General features: G+C 40.9%; 1 protein-coding gene across 2 annotated transcripts in view; it reads left to right on the top strand.

The window, feature by feature from the left end:
* ANAPC5 (anaphase promoting complex subunit 5) overlaps nucleotides 1–17,228 on the top strand; it is a 38,937-nt gene that overhangs the window by 21,335 nt on the left and 374 nt on the right. For both annotated transcript variants that reach the window (XM_004276713.3, XM_033440949.2), the window contains 9 exons: nucleotides 2,642–2,723; nucleotides 3,359–3,448; nucleotides 4,663–4,844; nucleotides 5,895–6,030; nucleotides 9,873–9,947; nucleotides 12,367–12,488; nucleotides 12,947–13,054; nucleotides 13,138–13,285; nucleotides 16,711–16,873. In XM_004276713.3, coding sequence (XP_004276761.1) covers nucleotides 2,642–2,723; nucleotides 3,359–3,448; nucleotides 4,663–4,844; nucleotides 5,895–6,030; nucleotides 9,873–9,947; nucleotides 12,367–12,488; nucleotides 12,947–13,054; nucleotides 13,138–13,285; nucleotides 16,711–16,873 — 1,106 coding nt within the window. The remainder of the gene's footprint in view (nucleotides 1–2,641; nucleotides 2,724–3,358; nucleotides 3,449–4,662; nucleotides 4,845–5,894; nucleotides 6,031–9,872; nucleotides 9,948–12,366; nucleotides 12,489–12,946; nucleotides 13,055–13,137; nucleotides 13,286–16,710; nucleotides 16,874–17,228) is intronic.

Here is a 17,228-nt window from a genome sequence, read left to right as displayed (position 1 = left end):
GTGTGGGAAGGATGTGAGAATGTTTAGCCTGGAAAAGAAATGATTTAGCCAAGCATGTGTTTGACATCTTCCTGTAGTGAAGGTCATGTGAAAAGGGCTTAGATTGATCGAGGGTGTGACTACTAGAGAAGATAGGGAGCTGGTAAGTGCAAGTTAAAGGGCAAAACATTTTTGCTCCTTATAAGGAGGAGGTTTCCTTGTATGGAACCCTCTGAGAAAGGTGTCAGCAGAGTGCTCATGTGTGCAGCAAGGGTGACATTAAGGGAATCCAAGTGTCAGATTGATACTTGAACCAAAAAATGTTTAAGGCTACTCTGAACTTCATGATTTTGTGAGATTCCATATTATCTTTTAAGAGTCAACTTCTTTTTTTCTGCCCAGCTTTAATAACCTCTCTGATCAGGGCCTTTCATGTTTTATGTACTCATAATAAATAGCAGCACCATTTGTAATATTTGCCAGCAACCTATCTCTGTGTTACACACAGCTTGCCCTAGGGTTTGGAAATTTGTATGCAGTCTGCTAGATACAAGTAATTAATCTGTTGATGAATTTCTCTATATTTACAATATTATCAGTGGATAGGCAGCTAACTGTATGGAATTAATTACTAATTAATATCTGATTTACTCAACTCCAGGCTTCTTTATTTTTAGTCCTGGAGCTATGGGCTTGTATAAATCTTTCTCACTTAGCTAATAGGATTGTGAAGATTTCTTGAAAATCTTTGTAGTTGCTTATTGAGCATCTACTATGTACTAGGCACTGTTCTAGGTGCTGGGGATCAGGAGTGAAAAAAAAGAGGAAAAAAATACTCCTGTTCTCATGGAGCTTACAGTGGGGGAGATAAATAATAAACAGCACTAAACATAATTATAATGAATCAGGTAATGATAGGTCAGGATAAGAGATTAGAGAGTGATGATGGGGAGTACTATTGTTTTCATAAGTAACACTCTTCTTCCAGATATACACACAAATCACTTATTTGTCAATTTGTAAATTTCTGTTTAAATAGTAAGGTAGCAACTTGGCCCTCCCTTACCTCTATTAACTTAATATTTGAATAGAGATTTAGAGGAATTGAGGGAGTGAGTAATCTGTGCATTATCTGAAGAAAGAGTGTCCTTATTAGCTAGAACAGCAAGTTCAAAGGCCCTGAGGCAGGATTTACTTGGCATGTTTGAGGAGGAGCAAGTAGTGTGGTTAGAGTGCTGTAGTAAGGGGGGATAGAGGAGGATGGGGTTGTAGAGGTGGCAGGGGTCAGAGAGTTTAGGGTCCTGTAGGCCCAAGTAAGGACTTTGGCTTTTACACTAAATGACATAGGAAGCTGTTGTTTAGAGGCTACAGATCTTTCTGCTCTGGCATTTTGCGAACGGTAGACAGCCAATGCATTTCAGATCTTACAACCAGTTTGCCTCTTGCTCTTTTACTGAAAATTTTTATCAGAGGCTTTTCTGATTAGCAGCAATGGAAAACCATAGGTTCTTTAAGGATTTGCCAGAAACTTTGAAGTTTCTGTGTTGGTAATCTACCTTTTCTTCCTACCTGAGAAAAATAGTCTTTCTTTAGTCCTGTTTTAGCATACTATCTATACAGTTCGCCCAAAAACCTTTTTTCTAAATGTAACATTATTTATTTGGTCATCAGATGTTCAACAAAATTAAATCAACTGATATTTATTGAGGGCCTGTGTGTAAAGATATGCTTCCTACTTTCAAATAGCTTATATTCTGGTGCCTCTCAGCATTAAAAGGGATTTAAAAGAAATGTAAAATAGGTAAAAATGTATCTGGTTTCTTTATTCAAACAGGTAATTATTGAGGAAGAATTCAGCTGTTAATTGATTGTGTGAGGCTATTGCTCGTGTTGATAGAAAATTTGACACAAATTTTTCCCTATGTAAGTGCTACCCATAGAATTTCTGATTCTTTTTTGAGATCCTCAGTGATCCAGTATTTATAGAACTTCTGTGCCCTCTGCAGGTTGAAGAAATAAAACTAACACAGATTAAATAAATAGAGGGTGGTGCACAGTAGTATTTAATTAAGCACCGCAGGCAGGTAGCATTTCTGTGGACTTTTTCAGAAGCGAAGGCCCAGTGGGGCCAAGAACAGTTGGCTGAGTTTCCACAGAAGTTGCGAGGTTGGGGGACACATCCCGGAGGGAGGGGAACCACATGAGCAGAAAGAAGACATCTCAGAAGGGAAAATCCTCAAAATACTTTTAAAAACTAGTATTGAAAAAATTATAAAAGTGTCAGATCCCATAGTTAAAAAAAATTTTCAAATGATGCAGAAGCGAAGGCAATGGAAAGTAAAATCTTACATCCTCTCCTTGTCCCTCCCCTCAGCAGCAGACAACTAAAAAAAAAATCTTAGGAGCTGGGATGAAGAAAAGCCATTCTTTCATGTCCCTTTTAGTAGAAGTCCACCTTAGAAGGGACATGTTCTGTATCTCCACTGTTACTGTTTCTTACCGCTGGGGGAGGGGAGTGCCTCTGAGGGAATAAGCCCATGGTTTCAACTTCCAACCCAGAGGCCTGCACGCTGGTGAATTACCGTACAGATGACTTCCTGTTACTGTTGCTTGTACATGTTTGTGGTTGTTAATGAGTTATTAATGTTCAGTCTGTCATTAGTCAACAGGCAGAGCTTGCCCTGCAGGAGGCGATTAGGATTGCCCAGGAGTCCAACGATCACGTGTGTCTCCAGCATTGCTTGGTGAGGCCACCTTCCTGTCTTGGAAGTTCTGCCCTTGGGTTGAGTTGGCTTTCGAAAGGCCCCGTTTGAATTGGGAGGTTCTCAGCAGTGATGGGAAACTAGTTAGGGGGTCAGGGAAATTCAGGAAAGGCAACCCATGTTTATTTATGTTTCTTAATTCTTGATGTCCATTTTACTTTGGAGGCATTTCTTGTCTACAAGTTTTAATGCAGCTTGCCATGCAAAGCTGCCGCATCGAGTGTTGGCATTAACAAAGGTGTTTGCAATACTGGTAACTGGATAAGACCTGGTCCTGTCAAAGCATCATCACCAAGCACAAGTAGAACACAGACTTCAGCAACCACCTGAGCATTTCACTTTCTCAGTTACAGGCCATATGGGGGCTTCATGCTTTTTTTCTGGAACATTTGCCACTCACTGCTCTCAGAGGTGAAGAAGATAAATGGCTTGATTATTTCAGTCTGATGGTTTTAATATGTTTGATGGGTTTCATTTAGGTTTATAATTTGTGAATGTGTATTTTAGAGGATTTATCTTGTCTGTTGTTAATTTGTTCTTACAACCATGCTGATGCTTTCAACAGAACATTAGCCATTATAATTGTTATGATACATTTTGATGACTTCTCTTGCCAGAGCTGGCTTTATGTGCTGGGACAGAAGAGATCTGATAGCTATGTTCTTCTAGAACATTCTGTGAAGAAAGCTGTACATTTTGGGTTACCGGTAAGGCTCATCTTTCTGTGAGATTGTTTAAACAAATGGTATGGTTTTATTCTTGCTAGTTTCATGTGACCTTAATTATTAAACCACTAAATTCTCTTGATGGGTTTCTCTCTGCTCCCTTTATCCTAATAACATCTGTGAAAGTTCCATTTGTCAACTTGATGAGATCTTTGTTTAGTTTATTATCAACACTAACTTACACATATTTATTTAGAAAATTTTTAGGGAAGGCTTATTTTTAAACCAGGGATTGGCAAACTCTACAGCCCATGGGCCAGATCTGGCTCACTGCCTGCTTATGTGTGACCCTCAAGCTAAGAATGGATTTTACATTTTTAAATAGTTGGGGGGAAAAAAACAAAGAAGAATATGCGACATAGACCAACTGTGGCCTGCAAAACCTAAACTATTTACTATCTGGCCCTTTACAGAACAAGTTTGCTGATCCTTATTTGAAATAATAAACAAAGCTAGGAACCAGTAAACCTAACCAGCAGATTTGTCCTTTCTCATTTTGAGTAGCAGGGAAGGACCTGAATTATATTCCTCGATGACAAATACTGAGGGGCATTGAAAGGGCATAGTCTCTACACATGAAATAGTAATGACTGTTAGAATCTAGATTACTATTGCTCAAAGAACCTTATTCTGTCTAAAAAAAATTTAAAAATAAATGATAGACTTCTTAAGCACAATTTTTGTTACGGATTTAAGTGGACTTTTTTTAGTTGAGCTTTCATCCTTGAAAATTATACCAGAAGTTAATGAAAAGATAATTATGCTCGTAATAGGCAGCCTTTCTTAATCTCCTACCACATAATGTGCCCAGCACTGTTTGATATATACTATTTAATTTTAATCCTTAAAATAATTCTTTATTATGGGTGTGATGCCCATTTTACAGATGGGCTTGTCTAAGAAGCTAAGTGACTGGCCCCAGGTCACATGGTAAATGGCAGAGGCAGTGCTTAAGTCCAGATCCATTTAATTTCAAAGCCCTGGCTCTTCCCATTGTACTATTACCCTCTTTTCCATCGCCAGTTTTTCAGGAAAATATCGCATACGCATCAGGGTCAGGCTTACAGGTACTTTCTTTTTAAATAGTGCTATCATTGTGCATGTGCTGAAATGAAATATGCCAAATTTCTGAAGAGCAAAACAAAATTTTGTCACGTAATCTCTATCATGAGTCGTGCGTATGTCTGTCCCCTTAGTACCTCGCCTCTCTGGGAATACAGTCCCTAGTTCAGCAGAGAGCTTTTGCTGGGAAGACCGCAAACAAACTTATGGATGCACTAAAGGACTCCGACCTCCTGCACTGGAAACACAGCCTGTCAGAGCTCATCGACATCAGCATCGCACAGAAAACAGCCATCTGGAGACTCTACGGCCGCAGGTGGGTCTTCAAGGCTATGAGGGCACGAATCCTTTTATAGATGAGCAGAAGCCAGCAAATGGGTTCTGTGAAGGCCAAATGGATGGAGGTTGTTTGTACAGGGGATTAAAGAAAGCGCTTTAGAATTTTAAAACATTTTCTACTTTGCACAGACTTTGCCAAGATTTTTTCTATGCGCATTTTTACTTACTCCTCCCAGCAGCTCTGGGAGGTAACTGGGGGGTGATCTCCATTCCAGGATGCATAGGACAAGGTTCACAAATCTGATCTGCCCCAGATCACAAACGAATTAACAAGTGACAGAGCCCAGACTCAAGCCCAGGTCCTCTGGCTCCAAGCACCATGCCCCTGCACTCTGAGATGGGAACCTCTCTTCCTGTTGGCCAGGAGGCATGGGCCACACTCACTCAAGCCGAGCACCCCCTTAACCCAAAAGCTGCTATGTAAAGAAAGTTGCTTCCCTGTTGCCCAGGGTGTATTCTCTGGACTGTCTCCAGCTTTGTGTGTAACTCCCATTTAGCCTCCTGTAGCCTGGAAGTAAACTTCTGAACCAGATTTTTAATCCTGGAGCTACCTCACCTAGACAATATGCTGTTTCTAGGAATTCAGTCATGTAAGGAAGTGCCTATTTTATCAGTCTTGTTTTTGTACTTGAAATAATTTTTGGCACGATGTGGTCTGAAACAGCTGCAGACACTAGCCACTGCTTCCACTGTCAGAGCAGCCAGTGCCAGGATGGCATCAGGTCTGAATTTACCCGTGAAAACTAATTAACATACTGTGACCACAGGGAAAATTAGAGGCAGTGGGGCGGTCTGGAGCTTGGAGCTCCCAATTGTGCCATAACCACTACGTTTTCTTTGGGGCTGCACATCCAGGATGCTTTTCTGCTCTCCTCGTCCCAAGGACAGGAGAACTGGCTTTGGGAGGCAGCTGCTCCCCGGAAGCCAGAGCCTGCTTCCTCCTGTTTCCACCCAAGGTAACTGTAGGGTGTGGCTGAGGGCAGCCTGTGTCTCTTGACTGATGGGGCTTCCTGTGTCTCCTCCCCAGCACCATGGCCCTGCAGCAAGCCCAGCTGCTGCTGAGCATGAACAGCCTAGAGTCGGTGAACGCAGGTGTGCAGCAGAACAACACGGAATCGTTTGCTGTGGCGCTGGGCCACCTCGCCGAGCTGCACGCGGAGCAGGTGGGCAGGTGGCCGGGCCCTGTGCTTCTGGAGCCGTGTAGGCCCCGCCATTTCTGTCCTCTAGTGCTTGAGAAAAGCACTGGACGGGTCTGGTTGCATGCAAGTTGTTGGAAGGGTGAAATCCCACCAGTAGAAATGGACTGGGTGTGGAGTCTGCAAGGTTTGTTGAACTTGGGATCTCTTTCGGCATCAGGGAAGAGAGTGAGAGGTCAGCTGTTTCTATGTACCAAATGGAATAAAAAGGAGTCTTTGAAATTTAGGGTAGTAGAGCTGTGTATGTTTGTGGGAAAGGGAAGAACATAGTAAGAGTACAGCTAAGATGACAATAGCCAAGGTTTGTTGTACATTTGTCCTGTGCCGGGCCCTATGCTTAGCGATTTACATGTATCATCTTCCTGATTCCTTACAGTAGCCTCGTAAGGTCAGCTTTATCATCACCCCTATTTCACAGAAAAGAAACTGAGCTCCAGGGAGCTAAATCCCATACCCACAGCCAGTAAATGTCAGTGTCAGATCTTCAACCCAAGTCTGATTGACTCCAAAGAAAGACAGTTGGAATAGGGCATTACCTTTACTTACAGCCCAAGTAATTTCACACGATTCTTCTTATAGGGGATTGATTAAAGGGTCTCTCATGATGCTCTAGGCTTCCTTTCCCCTTTGCTCAAAAGTATCTTCTTCCATGGGAAAAGGTCAGGGAAAGCTCTTATCTAAAGCCCTCCAACTAACTAACTGCTGCCTTGCTATAAGCACATTTCCTTGATCATATTATTTTCTCCACCTCTTTGTGGTATAATAATGATCGTTAGGTTGCATCCTAACACTCAGTATTCCTTAATCTGCATTCTAAAATCTTTGAGTCGTTTCCACCCCTTTCAGAAGTCTATAAATACTTCCCTCTACTAGACATACTTTAGCATTTTACAATCCTCTAAGTGGTTGTGTAAACAAAGGGCATGGATGGGCTCTGGCTGGTGGCGTCTGCTTGCACCTCCATCAGCTGCTATCTTCCTGTATCTGGGAAGCAGCGCCCGAGCTCTCTGACATTAAAACAGCAGACCAGCTGCTCTTGCTGTTTGCTTTCCTCCAGGAATGTTGCACATTAATCACTTTCTTGGTCTTTTCCCCCCCCTCGTAGTGGTTCTGGAACCTCTTTAACGTGGATTCTTTTCCTCTGCTGGTGCCTTGGTTAAGTGGAGCGTTTGTAATAAATGAGTCAGTGAACATTCAGTGAGGCCTTTGGTACGAGCCTCACGTTGACTTTTTTTCCCCAACAACTTTATTGAGATAGAATTCACATGCCATACAATCCACCCATTTACAGTGTCCCCTTGTGACTTTTTCAAGTAGGATTCTCCCCACTGACCCCAAGCTTAAAGAGTGGAATAACTTCCCTTTGGTTCTCTTTGAGTGATGTAGGGTAGAAACTATTTCTTCATCTCCTGGAATGGAGAACCGCTTTACAAAAATCTGGTCTTGGCTCAATTCCTTAGCCTTAGCTTTCTCCAAGTTCAGTTGTTAATAGTTCTGTAATTTTTTCTGGGGGTAATACCATGCTCTTTGGGTCTGTATTAATCTTTCCATCTCCGGGCTTATGTGAAAGACCTGCTGACGCCATTGTTGCCTGGCTCCAGTGGATGTGCTAGGAGACCTCTAATTGTACAGCTAGAAGACAGTCAGTGGCCACTTTATTTCAATTCAGTCTCTTTCCCCACCTCTTCTCAACCTGCCTTAGAAAGACTTTTCTAGTGTCAGAACATTGACCATGTAGATAAACCCACTGAGCTGATGACTGTCGCATTTTCAATTATACAGGTTAGACTTACACCTATGAAATTAAGCTTGGCCAACTGCAGAGAAGGCAGTTTTATCATGAATTTCTATTTGCTCTTTTATTTCCTTTGTGTTGTGCTTCCAGTTGTGTCCTGAAACTGATCTCTAGATAAACTGGATGCTGCACTTTGCTGTGGTAGTGACTGGGGCTTGGGTGAACCTAGAAGGAAGTTATGGGGTCTGAACCGCTGTTTGTGAGCTTCCTCCTGCAGCCCAGAGGAAGTGCTAAGAGATCCGGCCCCCTTTACTCTTTCTGCGTAACTCTGGTTCATCGTGTCACATTCCTCTCCCAGCCTCAGGAAATGGCAGGTCACAATAGGAATGTTTTGGGGGAGTGCTGCCGTGTGCACTGTTCTCTCTACTTGGCCTGAAGGTTTGACAGCCATCTAGATCCACACGCCCAACTCCGTATGGTAGTCATGAAAATAATTGGCAAGACTGGCCAGTTAAAATCACAAGAATAAAAAGATTAATGATCTTTTATTATAATTCAGTATACTTTCGACTTAATTCACTTCAAATAGAAGTTCACCTGTGGTCTAACTGAGCTTCTATATAGACTGAAGATATACTACCTGACCAAAGGATAGGGACAAATTGAAAAGCTTTTGGGGACTTAATAAGATAGACATTCTAGCAATATAAGAGTGTAAAAAAGACATGAACATGTATTCACAGAAAAAACATAAATGATTATAAAACATGAAAAAATTTCAATCTAGTCATTAAAGAAATTCAAATTAACACAGTGAAATAACCAGTTTCATCAAACAAATAGGCAAAGAAGCTAAATATCAGGGGAGGAGAAAGGTGTAGAATGCTGGTATAAGAGTACTTGGTATGGGCTTCCCTGGTGGCGCAGTGGTTGAGAGTCCGCCTGCTGATGCAGGGGACACAGGTTCGTGCCCCGGTCCGGGAAGATCCCACATGCCGTGGAGCAGCTGGGCCCGTGAGCCATGGCCTCTGAGCCTGCGCGTCCGGAGCCTGTGCTCCGCAACGGGAGAGGCCACAACAGTGAGAGGCCCACGTACTGCAAAAAAAAAAAAAAAAAAAAGAGTACTTGGTACATTTCTGTATGGTAATTTAGTAATATACCTATCAAAAAGCTTAAAAGTGCCTACCATTTAGCCCAGCAATTTTATTTCTAAGGTATTATCCTAAGGAAATAATTGGACAACTATGCAAAGATGTATCCACCAAGATAATCATTCTAGCATTTTTAAAATGGAAAAAATTGGAAACAATCAAAATATCACAAACTAGGAGTTTTTTTTTTTTTTTTTTTGCTGTACACGGGCCTCTCACTGTTGTGGCCTCTCCCATTGCGGAGCACAGGCTCCGGACGCTCAGGTTCAGCAGCTATGGCTCACGGGCCCAGCCGCTCTGCAGCATGTGGGATCTTCCCGGACCGGGGCACGAACCCGTGTCCCCTGCATCGGCAGGTGGACTCTCAACCACTGTGCCACCAGGGAAGCCCGGAGATTATTTTGATTGGACTATAATTTATTTACCTAATAAAATACTGTGATGTATAGATTTATTTGTTGACACTGAAAAGATTCATTCATTCAAAAAATATTTATTGAGTACCTACCATGTGGTAAATAGGCAATTTACAAAAATGGTATGTATACCTGTTTTTGGAATACTTATATGTTTTATATTCATGTGAATATGAGAAGTTCAGAAGGATATGTGCCGAGAAATTACTGTGATTATCTTTGGTGGGATTAAAAGTAATTTGCCTTTTTCTCGTTCACATGTATTTCGTAAGTTTTTTTCCTAGAGTGAACATGTATTACAGGTGTAATTAAAAATAATTTTTTTAATGTACAAGTGAAATACATTAGAGCCTAAGAAAAATGGCCCCTTGATACTTGACAGTCTCTGCCTGGGGTCATCAGGCTGCTGCACCAAGAACAGGTGAGTCATACTCATGTCCTGTGAGTGGGATCGCAGGTGTGGTGTCAGCACAGGCGTGCTAAACAAATCGTGGCTTTCTATTTTAGGGCTGTTTCGCTGCAGCTTCAGAAGTGTTAAAGCACTTGAAGGAGCGATTCCCACCTAACAGTCAGCATGCCCAGGTAACCTGCCTTTTGTGTGTCATCGATTTATTTTTGAAAATACCATTTTTACTGCATTATTGTCAAAATAGGGTATTTTAGAGTCTCCCCTCAGCCGCTCGTGTCTTGGTTCCTTTCTGTGACATCCGTGCTTTGAGGTCAACATAGGAGACTCTGTTAACTGCGTTCCAGAAGGCTGAGGAATAACCTCTGAGAAAAGATTAAAGTAGGGTACTTTTTTCATTCCTGTCTTCGTGGTTTTAAATTAGTATTCCCTATACCTCTAACTGTATGGGAATAAGCAAAGAAATCGTCAGTGTCCTTTGATAGATCAAGAATTAGGTCTCCGTTTTGTTACTCTGTTTTCTCCTACTTGGCAGCTCTAACCTTTTCCTCCCAGAATTGAATAACCTTTTGGCAAGATGTATGCAGAGGGAATGAACTTTATAAAGCAGTCCTAGGCACTCTGTTCCTTTTTGCACCAATTTCCATCTCTGATGGGGCCAAGAAAACTATTACGAGGGGCCTCTTTCTCTTCCTCCCCTTACCAAGTTTAGTATTAACTAAATTAGGGAATTTGAAATCATGAGAGACCATGGCCTGGGAATCTCCTACTGTTGGTCCCTGAGCCGGGGGTAGGGGGGCTTCTGTTCACATGGGTTGCTGGCCCCACCTCATTAGATATGGTGTGAATGCCCGTCTGCTTATGAGCTGTGCTGGGATCTCACTGCTGCTGGCTGTGATCTGAATTCAGAGTACCCAGACGGAAAGGTGGTAAGCGAACAAAGTAGAAGCTAGCACCCAAGGATGCTGTGGGGAAAAAGAATTAAGCGTGGTTCTGTGGTAGTGCTAATGTGATGGAGTGGTTTCGGTTACTGTTCTAGGCATGTTTTAAGAAGGTGCACAGTAAAAAAAAAAAAAAAAGACACAATTTAACTCACATTCTAGAAGAAACATGTATGGCTGATAAAGAGATGAAAAGATGCTCAGCCTGACTATTTATTGATCAAGGGACATACAAATGAAAAAATAAGGAGGTATTTCATACCCATCAGACTGGCCAAAAGTAACATATCTGACACCACCAATTGTTGGTGAAGGTGTGGAGCAATGAGTCATGTCATACACCGCCGGTGGGGAGTGTAAACTGGTGTGACCCATCTGGAGAACAAATGGGCACTGTGTTAAGGACAAGGTGCATATGTCCTACAGCCCAGCTTTCCCACGGCTTGCTGTATACCCAGAGTAACTGTTGCACAGCACAGGGGGTGATGTAGAGGAGTGTTTTCTGCAGCACTGTTCAGAAGAGTGAGAAAGTGGAAGTACCTAAATACCCATCAACACGAGAATAGATAAGTTGTTGCATATTCATACAATTGAAAACTATTCATCAGTGAAAAGGAATGAACTAGAACTACTTGTATTAACATGTGTAAGCCTCCCCAAAATAATGTTGAGCTTAAAAGCAAGTTGTCAAAGGATGCATACAGTATGATGCTATTTATTTATACAAAGTTTAAAAACATGTAAGATCATACTATATATTGTTTTTTTTCATACTATATATTGTTTAAGGATAAGTAAATATTTTGTAAAAGTATAAAAACATGATTGGGTGGACTTCCCCGGTGGTCCAGTGGTTAAGACTCCTCGCTTCCAATGCAAGGGGTGTGGGTTCAATCCCTGGTCAGGGAACTAAGATCCCACATGCCGTGCGGTAAATAAATGAATGAATGAATAATCAATCGTCATAGATCACTCATTAAAAAAAATTCTTAAAAAAAATGGGAATGATAAACAACAAATCAAATGCTTCCTTTGAAAACAGAAAGAGGAGAATGGAATTTGCAAAGTACCTCAATAATGTGCAATAGTATCCAAAGCAAGTAAAGCAAAATGTTGTGATTTGACAAAGTTGATGGTTGCTATACATGTTTTGTTATTTTATTCTTAGTGCTTTTTCACAGACTTGAAATATTTAAAAAAAATTTTTTTAATCTAAAAAAAAAGTGTGTGAATTGTAAGGATATTTGTTAAGCAAGCGAAAATACTTTTATATTTCTGTTGAATAATGAGGTGAACATCTGCCATTCTGTTCTTTTTTTTTTTTTTTTTTTGGCTGCGTGCGGGCTTTCTCTAGTTGCGGGGAGTGGGGACTACTCTTCGTTGTGGTGCGCGGGCTTCTCTTTGCGGTGGGTGGCTTCTCTTGTTGTGGAGCACAGGCTCTAGGTGTGCGGGCTTCAGTAGTTGTGGCTCGCGGGCTCTAGAGCACAGGCTCAGTAGTTGTGGTGCATGGGCTTAGTTGCTCTGTGGCATGTGGGATCTTCCTGGACCAGGGCTCGACCCCGTGTCCCCTGCATTGGCAGGCGGATTCTTAACCACTGCGCCACCAGGGAAGCCCCTGCCATTCTGTTCTTAACTGTGTTTTTTTCCTTACTAGTTATGGATGCTGTGTGATCAAAAAATACAGTTTGACAGAGCAATGAATGATGGCAAATATCATTTGGCTGATTCAATTGTTACAGGAATCACAGCTCTTAATAGCATAGAGGGTGTATACAGGTAAGAAATTTTGAAAACTCCAACCCCAGAATGAAGTAGTTCTCAAATGGCTTTATTCTTATTTGTTTTGTGTATGACTTAATTGATTAGCTTAGGAAAAAAACTTTTTTTTCTATTTATTACCTATTTATTACAGACCATTAGAAAATACAAATAAACAAAATGGAGAAAGTTAAGTAGTACCCAGAGATAATCACTAACATGCTATCTATAATTCCAGACTTTTTCCTTGTGTGCATGTGTGTGTGTGTGTGCACACATGTGCTCACACACACACACATACACACAATTTTTTTTTCTCTTTTAAGAAAAATTATATCAGACACAGTTATTCCCCTTGGGAGGTTACAATTACAGTCTAATCGAGGAAATAGAGATTCTAAACCTGAAAGTGACTCTACTTACAACCCTTGCAAAACATCACATAACCATTTGTGTTTATTTTGTCTCTGTGTCAGAAAAGCAACTGTACTACAAGCTCAGAACCAAATGTCAGAGGCGCACAAGCTTTTACAAAAATTGTTGATTCATTGTCAGAAAATCAGGAATACAGAAATGGTGATCAGGTAAGGGAGGGCTTTTGTGCATCTCACCTAGGTGGTACTTTGTGCTGGTTATTGTCATCCCATGCCTTCCTCTTTGTGGGCAGTGTCCTGCTGTCTGTGGCAGAGCTGTACTGGCGATCTTCCTCCCCTACCATCGCGCTGCCTGTGCTCCTGCAGGCTCTGGCTCTCTCCAAGGAGTACCGGTTGCAGCATTTGGCCTCTGAAACAGTGCTGAACTTGGCTTTTGCCCAGGTAAGCTGATCTCTGTTTTTATAGCACATATTTGTGCTCAAGAACTGGTGAGTCTGTTACTACTCTTTGGTTTTGAAAAGCGTAGTAATGAGCTTTTGCTTCTTAATATTGAAATCTGGGAAGGTAGTGTCACTGTGCAAGCCTTCCATGGAAGTCTGGAGTTGTGAACTTGGTGACAAGCTGACACCTCCCAGTGGTGCTGGCTTTACCGAGCTGTGTATTTACTAAGGAGGATGCGCCTCTTCATTGAGGACATTTGCATCATATTAATGACTTAGCTGGCCCAGAGCTGTGCTTGATTTAACAAGAGAATGAGTAAGGAAATGAGGAAGTCATGTGTTCATTGAAAGGTTTTGGAAGTTAAATTGTATTTTATGTTTGTTTTCTGTCTCCCCCTGTAGAATGTAAAGACCATGAGAGAAGGGACTGTTTTTTCCCTGCTATATCCTGTGGTACCTAATAGGATCCACACATAGTAGCTTTTTAATAAATATTTATTGAATGAATGAATTTTGAACTTACTGGAGGAATTTACTAACTAAAGCAGAGGTTCCCCAAACCATGCATCAGCATTATTGGGGAGATTTTAAAAATATCTGCATATCTGGCCTTGCCTCAAACCTACAGAGGCAGAATCTCTAGGGGAGGAGCCTAGGAGTCTATTTTCCTTACCAGCTTCCCCAGTGATTTTTTTTTCTTAATTAAGATAAAATTCACATAACATAAAATTTACCATTTAAAAGTATACAGTTCAGGGCTTCCCTGGTGGCGCAGTGGTTGAGAGTCCGCCTGCCGATGCAGGGGACACGGGTTTGTGCCCCGTCCGGGAAGATCCCACATGCCGCGGAGCGACTGGGCCCATGAGCCATGGCCGCTGAGCCTGCGCTCTGCAGCAGGAGAGGCCACAACAGTGAGAGGCCTGTGTACTGCAAAACACACACACACACACACACACACACACACACACACACACAAAGTATACAGTTCAGTGGTATTAGAATATCTACATTATTTTGCAAACATCACCACTGTCTAATTCCAGAATATTTTCACCACACCAAATAGAAAGCCCAGACCCATTTTTTCTAAAGCAGTCACTCCCCACTTCCTCCTCCCTCCAGCCCCTGGCAACCGCTAATCTATTTTCTGTCTCTGTGGGTTTGCCTGTTCTGGATATTTCATATAAATGGGATCATACAGTGTGCGGCCTTTGTGTCTGCCTTTTTCGCTTAGCATCATGTTTTCAGGATTCATTCATGTTGTGGCATGTGTCAGTCAGTTCTAGATTCCTTCTAATGGAATACTGTTCCATCAGATGGATACACTACATTTTGTTTATCCATTCATAAGTTGATGGACATTTGGGTTGTTTCCACCTTTTGACTATTATAAATAGCTCTTAACATTGATGTACAAGTTTTTTTCTGGATATATGTTTTCATTTCTCTTGGGTATACTTAACAGTGGGATTGCTGGGTCATATAGTTCTTTGTTTAACTTTTTGTGGAACCACCAAACTGTTTTCCACTGCGGCTATACCATCTCATATTCTCACCAGCAATGTATGAAGGTTCCACTTTCTCTCTATCTTTGCCAGCACTTGTTATTTTCCATTTTATTAGTGTGAAGTTATATCTCATTGTGGTTTTGATTTGCATTTCCCTAATAAGTAATAATATGGAGCATCTTTTCATGTGAGTACTGGCCATTTGTGTATGTTCCTGGAGAAATGTCCAAGTCCTTTACCCATTTTTAAATTGGGTTGTCTAATTTTAGTTTTCAGTTGTAAGAGTTTTTATATATTCTGGTTGCTAGACGCTTATCAGATATATGATTTGCAAATATTTTGTCCCATTCTCTGGGTTGTCTTTTCACTTTCTTTTTTTTTTTTGTGGTACACGGGCCCCTCACTGCTGTGGCCTCTCCCGTTGCGGAGCACAGGCTCCAGACACGCAGGCTCAGCGGCCATGGCTCACGGGCCCAGCCGCTACGCGGCATGTGGGATCTTCCCAGACCGGGGCACAAACCCGTGTCCCCTGCATCGGCAGGTGGACTCTCAACCACTGCACCACCAGGGAAGCCCCAGAGATTCTTTTATTTTTTAATGTTTGCTTTTACAGCTATAAATTTTCTTCTGAGCACCGTATCCTATAGGTTTTCACTGCATCCCATAAGTTTTGGTATGTTGTGTTTTTGTTCATCTCAAGGTATTTTCTAATTTCCCTTGTGATTTCTTCTTTGACACTTTGACTATTTACGAGTGTGTTGTTTAATTTCCACATATTTGTGAATTTTTCAGATTCCCTTTTATTACTGTTTTCTAATTTAACTTCATGTGGTCAGAGAAGATATTTTGTATGATTTTAAACCTTTTAAAATATGAGTGTTATTTTGTGGCATAACATATGGTCTATCCTGGGAGATGTTCCATGTACATTTGAGAAGAATATGTGTTCTGCTGTTGTTGGGCTAGTTGGTTTATAGTCTTGCTCAAGTCTTCTATTTCCTTGCTGATCTTCTGTTAAGTTTCTATCCACTATTGAAAGTAGAGTATTGAACTCTGAAACTATTATTGTTGAACTATTTCTCCCTTCAGTTCTGTCAGTTTTTGCTTCATATATTTTGGGGTTCTGTTGTTTGGTGTTAATATGTTTATAACTGTTGTATCTTCTTGATGAATTGGCCCTTTATCAGTATATAATGTCCTTCTTTGTCTCTTATTACAGTTTTGACTTAAAGTCTATTTTGTCTGATATTAGTATAATCAGTCCAGCTCTCTTTTGGTTACGGTTTGCATGGAATATCTTTTTTTACTATCCTTTTACTTTCAGCCTATTTATGTCTTTTAATCTAAAGTGAGTCTCTTATAGATAACATATAGTTGTATCATGTTTGCAAAAATCTGTTCTGCCAATCTCTTCCTTTTAATTGAAAAGTTTAAGCCATTTACATTTAATTTAATTATGGATTTGAAAGGATTTACTTCTATTTTGCTATATTTTTCTATATGTCTTACATCTTTTCTTGTTCCTCCATTACTGTTTATTTTCTGTTAAATGGATGTTTCTAGTGTACCCTTGTTTATTTTACTATATATTTTTGAATTTTTTAAAAGTAGTTCCTTTTCTCCTAGTGATTCTTATACAGCTAGTTCAACCTTTTTGAATCATCAATGTAAAAGATTTTTGTAAAGACAGAAACCTTTCTATAATGTAAATAATTACTCCCTCCCTTATCTATTGTAGCCTGAAACCGATTGCCACACATTATGTTTTCTAAGAGTGTGGTGCACATTAAAGATAGTACATGTCAGGGAGAAAGTAAGCCAGACATTGCCATTCAGAAGAGAAGAGCCAGAAATGAAGCCCTTCCTGTAGTCGGCAATGGGTGTGGGTGTGTATAGCACCATGATGTTTCTTTTTCAGCTCATCCTTGGAATCCCAGAACAGGCCTTAAGTCTTCTCCATATGGCCATTGAGCCCATCTTGGCTGACGGGGCTGTCCTGGACAAAGGCCGTGCCATGTTCTTGGTGGCCAAGTGCCAGGTGGCTTCAGCAGCTTCCTATGAGCCACTGAAGAAAGCAGCAGGTAGGAAACCATACAAAGATTGTTAGGTAATACTATTACAGAAAACTTGTAAAGAAGAAGAAAAGACATTAAACTTGGGACAGTATTTAAGTTTTGAGTGTTCACAAATATATGTTATAATTTCATGCAGCATTTAAAGTGCTTTCACTTGCATACTTGCATGAAGGTTGAGGGCAAGTGAATTGTTATTTTAACCCTACAGAACTAGGTGTGAGGCTGGAAATCAATACTAAAGACTTAGTGGTGTTTTTTTGTTTGTTTGTTTGTTTCTTCTCAAAGAGTAGAATGTAAAAGTTTCTGGTATATGTTAAATCAATAAAAATAGATATTAAGCTTCGAAAACTATATGTGAAGC

This window comes from Orcinus orca, chromosome 15, assembly GCF_937001465.1.
Source record: "Orcinus orca chromosome 15, mOrcOrc1.1, whole genome shotgun sequence".
Classification (NCBI taxonomy): domain Eukaryota; kingdom Metazoa; phylum Chordata; class Mammalia; order Artiodactyla; family Delphinidae; genus Orcinus; species Orcinus orca.
This window is presented reverse-complemented; position numbering and strand designations above follow the sequence as displayed.